Source organism: Lemur catta, chromosome 7 (assembly GCF_020740605.2).
Source record: "Lemur catta isolate mLemCat1 chromosome 7, mLemCat1.pri, whole genome shotgun sequence".
In the NCBI taxonomy this organism is placed as follows: Eukaryota; Metazoa; Chordata; class Mammalia; order Primates; family Lemuridae; genus Lemur; species Lemur catta.
The window spans coordinates 95,899,133-95,903,752 of NC_059134.1; the positions used below are offsets into that span (position 1 = coordinate 95,899,133).

At 34.5% G+C, this 4,620-nt stretch overlaps 1 protein-coding gene across 1 annotated transcript; it reads right to left on the bottom strand.

Moving 5' to 3' along the window:
* LOC123641841 (olfactory receptor 8J3) lies at window positions 1-1,031 on the bottom strand. Its single transcript, XM_045556775.1, has one exon. The coding sequence runs from the start codon at window positions 1,006-1,008 to the stop codon at window positions 67-69; it is 942 nt and encodes a 313-aa protein (XP_045412731.1). The 5' UTR covers window positions 1,009-1,031; the 3' UTR covers window positions 1-66.
* Window positions 1,032-4,620: the final 3,589 nt, after the last annotated feature.

Sequence of the window (4,620 nt, forward strand, 5' to 3'; positions counted from 1 at the left end):
TTACATAATGGCAGCTTATATTAATGATCTCTCCCTGTACCTATAAAGTTCTAAAACTACATTGATCTACGTAGAGGAAGAACAGGGATTTGCCATGAATTTTTTTAAGGCATCTTTCACATCCTTATTCCGCAGGCTGTAGATCAAGGGATTCAGCATAGGGATCACCAGTGTGTAAAACACAGAAGCCATTTTATCAGTATCTAAGGAGTGGTTCGTTTGAGGCTGTACATACATGAACAGCATCGTACCATAGAAAACCGCGACAGCTGTCATATGTGAACCACAGGTGGAAAAGGCTTTTTTCCTTCCTTCTGATGAACGGATCCTTAGAATGGACAAAACTATGTTGAAATATGATACTAGAACAGTAATCATGGATAAAACCAAATTCGTTGCTGCAGATATAAAGACAATTGTTTCTGGTAAGTAAGTATCAGAGCAGGACAATGCTAAAAGAGGCGCAATATCACAGTAAAAATGGTTGATTACATTAGAAGAGCAATAAGACACAGAGAATATACAGGGTGAAACCACAACAGCTGTAGAAAAGCCATAGAGGTAAGTGAAGGAAACCAGCAGGAGGCAGATCTTGCGAGATACCACCACCATGTACAGCAGGGGATTACAAATGGCCACATAGCGGTCATAGGCCATCACAGCTAGCATGATCACCTCTGATACAATGAAAAGCAGGAACCCTCCCAGTTGGGTGGCACATTCATAGTATGAGGTAGTTTTTTTCTTTACTAAAAAATTGATCAACATTTTAGGGGCAATGACGGTAGAGTTGCTAACGTTGATGATGGCCAAATGTCGCAGGAAAAAATACATGGGGGTTTGAAGTCCAGAGTCAACACTGGTGAGGGTGATGATGCCCAGGTTCCCTGCCACAGTCAGCCCGTAGATCACCAGGAAGATGAGGAAGAGGGGAATCTGGAGCTCTGGACGGTCTGAGACACCTGTGAGAATAAACTCAGTGACCCGGGTGAAATTTCCAGGAACCATGTAGGAGTTGGAGAATTCATCTGTTTGGGCAAGAAAAGAATAAGTGTTTACAGACTTTAAGGAATTATTTTCTAGGACTACCATTAGATGCCAAGGGCATTTTCTTGGGTGAGATCCTCAAGTCATGTGTTAATCTAATACCGTTTTTAAATTTAAAGTTCTGTCTAATGAATGAATGTTGCAATTATATGGGAGAGGAAAAAAAGCAAGTATGGAAATTAAGTATGGCAAATTAAATAGATGCTCCAGTACCATGCAACATTTTTAGGATTTACTCCCTTGCAATCTAATGGAATTATAAATCAGTTCTAAATTTGGAAACATGTGAAGACAGGACTTACGTCTTTTGCATTGAACAGGAGAAAGGCTTGAAGAATTGTATGTCCCCAAATAATCCAAAGGCTACTTTTAATATCTTAATCTGACACTTCTTGCATTTTCTAAAAACAGATGATTCTAGGTACCAACCCATTCCGTTTTCTAAATTCTATCCTTCTATAACAGGCATTTGCAAATTCCACCATCCTTGTCTGTCAACTTATTTTTATCACTTTCCATTTTATTAACTCAGACAAAAATATATGGAGATATGTTATAAGATCTATTTTTAGGTTACTGATTCTCTTTTTATCTTTCAATAAATACTATCAGTGAAAATTTTATCACCTTTTATTTCCTTGACATTATACTTTAGTGGATACTGTTTCCTATTCCTTCCCTCTCATTATTCCTTTTCTTCTTATCCTACAAATTTATACAATTCTTTATGTTATTTACATTCTTTTTGATCAGTATTTTTATTTATAAAAAGTTATTTTTAATTCATGAAATATATCTGATCTTAATTTTAGTTTAACTTTTTACTATTTTTTAAATTTTTAATTGTAATAAAAATAAACATCCTTATTTTATAGAGTTTCTATGGCAATTATATTGCATATATTTGCTATAGATTCGGCATGCTATTTTAATATGGCTGAATATTTTCTTAAAGTTGTTTATTTTAAGGAATATTTTCTGCCTCTAATTAAGGCAATTGGAGTCTGTTTGCAGTCATAATTGATAGTCCCACGGTAAGAACCTGGCCTAAAGAAGTTATGTCATAGTTCCTAATATAAAAATTTGTGATTACATTCCAGAGAGTCAAGACTATATCATCATCCATGTCTGAACTTTAAAAACCCAGAGCTGTTGACATTTTTTTTTTTTTTAATTGTTTCTCCAGCCCAGGTTCTGATCCGAGACATTTTCTTTTCTTTTGAAAAGGATAGAATAGAAATAAAAATAAACAATACTTCTGCAGTGATTAAAAAATAAAGTGGTAATATATAAAGAATCAGAGAAATAAGACCAAAATGATTTGAATGTCTGATATGTTTGAATGACTGATATGTTTGTTTTTGACACCAAACATCTTTCTTTACCTTGGCATCTGTGAATCATATTATTAACATTTGTCACCTATTTATTGAATTGCTACTTTTTGGCAGACAACGTTCAAGCTTTAAATGAATGACTTGTCCCTCACATCATGGATAAGTTATAATATTGATACAGAAGAGACAAACATATGTTAAAATTGTATAAACAAGATAATTGTAAATTTTAATACATAAATGAAATAAGAGGATACAGTGGGGTAACCTGGGACGGTAATTTTACAGGAATCATTAGGGAAAGCTTTCTGAGAAAGTGACATTTGAAATGAAACCTAAAGATTGAGAAGGGATCAGCTATATAAGGAATCACGGAAGAACATTCTCGGATTTCAGGCAACAGTGATTATCTTTTTAAATTCTGCTCTGGGGTAGAAACGTGGCATTTGCCACATTTATCCTTAATGCCTATGGATCACTACTTCTAATGATCTCCTAATCATCTCTCTTTTGCAGAAAAGGGGCCATTGGCACTCTGACTGCTCATGAATACTTTATGGAGAATCATGAAAAGAGGCCCAACAGAGAGAAGAATTCAAATGAGTATCAAGAACTTGAGGGAACTCATTTTGTGCTAGCCAATATTCTAAGCACTTTACAGATACAAATTCATAAGAGCTGCACAATAACTCAGGAAGTGTATAGTAACACCGCACCCACTTACAAGACAAGGAAACTGAGACAGGGCGACTTAACCAAGGTCACTCAGATCATAAGTGGTGGAGTCAGGGTTCAAATAAAGTCATTCCGCCTTCAGAATGTGTTCTCATAAACACTATAGCATGCCGCCTCTCTATTAAGGGTACTCTGTGTAGTTAGGAAATTAATGTGATCTATGTTTCATAGACAAAGATCTTCATTAAAATAGATGACTGAAGCTTGAAGTTAATTTGAAAACTAAGGTGGTATAAATAATGAACAACACAGAGTACTGGGGACTGTACAACGGGTCTGTCCTGTGCACTAATCCAGTTGAGGACAGAACAGAATATTTCAAAGGAAAAAACAGTTTTTCAGATTTTAGGGACCTTCAAGATGTTTGGTGATAACCTAGTTTAAGCTATATGTCCTCAGAAATTTTCTAAGGCCTATGTTTTTACTTGCCTTAACGGAGAATCTGCTTTGGCTTCCTACTGTTTTCCTCCTCACAGGTTGTTCCAGATAGATTTAAGTTTTTCTCTACTCTCTTGAGATTCACTATGTGGATGATTTAATCTGATTCAAGGGTAAATTACACATAATTAATTACCTGAGGGGGAGTGCTTTCTATGTATACTATTCTCAGAATGTCCCATTAGGAAAAGTCAAAATACTTCAATCTAACTGAATAAATAAATTATGCAATATAACTAAATACTGAAAACCATGGCTTTGTCAGCATCTCAGTTACATAATATTATGCACATATTAGTTATACTGCCTCATGCCCCCATACACACAGAGAATGCAATTCGTGAGTAAATGAATGATTTATTTGAAAATCTTTATCTTAGTAAAATCTAACAAATGAGATTGTTGATACATTTTTTTAACTTCTGTAACTTCCTCTTCACTTGTAATATCTAAATGCCACATTCAACTTTCACAAATCAAATAGGTCTAGTACATCCGTTTAATTCATAGAATTTAATGGTGTAAAACACAAAATTCCAGGGAATACCAGTTATAAAGTAGATGCTGAGTTGAGTTTTTCTGGTGTATTTGAAGGCATCAGCTATCAGTGGCCACAAGAGAGTCACAGTCAGAAGACAGGAGTAATGCGAAAGTACCAAACCTAGGAGATTATCAAAATCAAAGACAATTCATATCCACTCGCCTTTAGTGGAGAATCAGATTTTCTTCTGCAAAATTACATTTTCTATGTATAGGAAGAATTTATGGTTTTCTTCCTTCTTTGTGATGTTCCCGGAGGAAATAATATATAATTCATTCACATGATTATGCACAAATCATCTGAGAGACTTAAAAATTACTTTAATGACATTTTCCATATTCTACAGTAAGAAAATGTAATGGACAATTCAAGAAAAGGAACAAAAGAACAAAAATGATCTGAACAGTTCTGTGGAGACTTAAATAAGTTAAAGATACTTACACACAGACAAATGTTATAGTAAAAATGGAAAATAATTTGATACCAGCTTTATCCCTGTAAAAATAGGGGATAGTTAAAATT

Excerpts from the sequence above, each read along its gene's own strand:
- LOC123641841 (XM_045556775.1), bottom strand. The coding sequence starts at position 1,008 with ATGGTTCCTGGAAATTTCACCCGGGTCACTGAGTTTATTCTCACAGGT.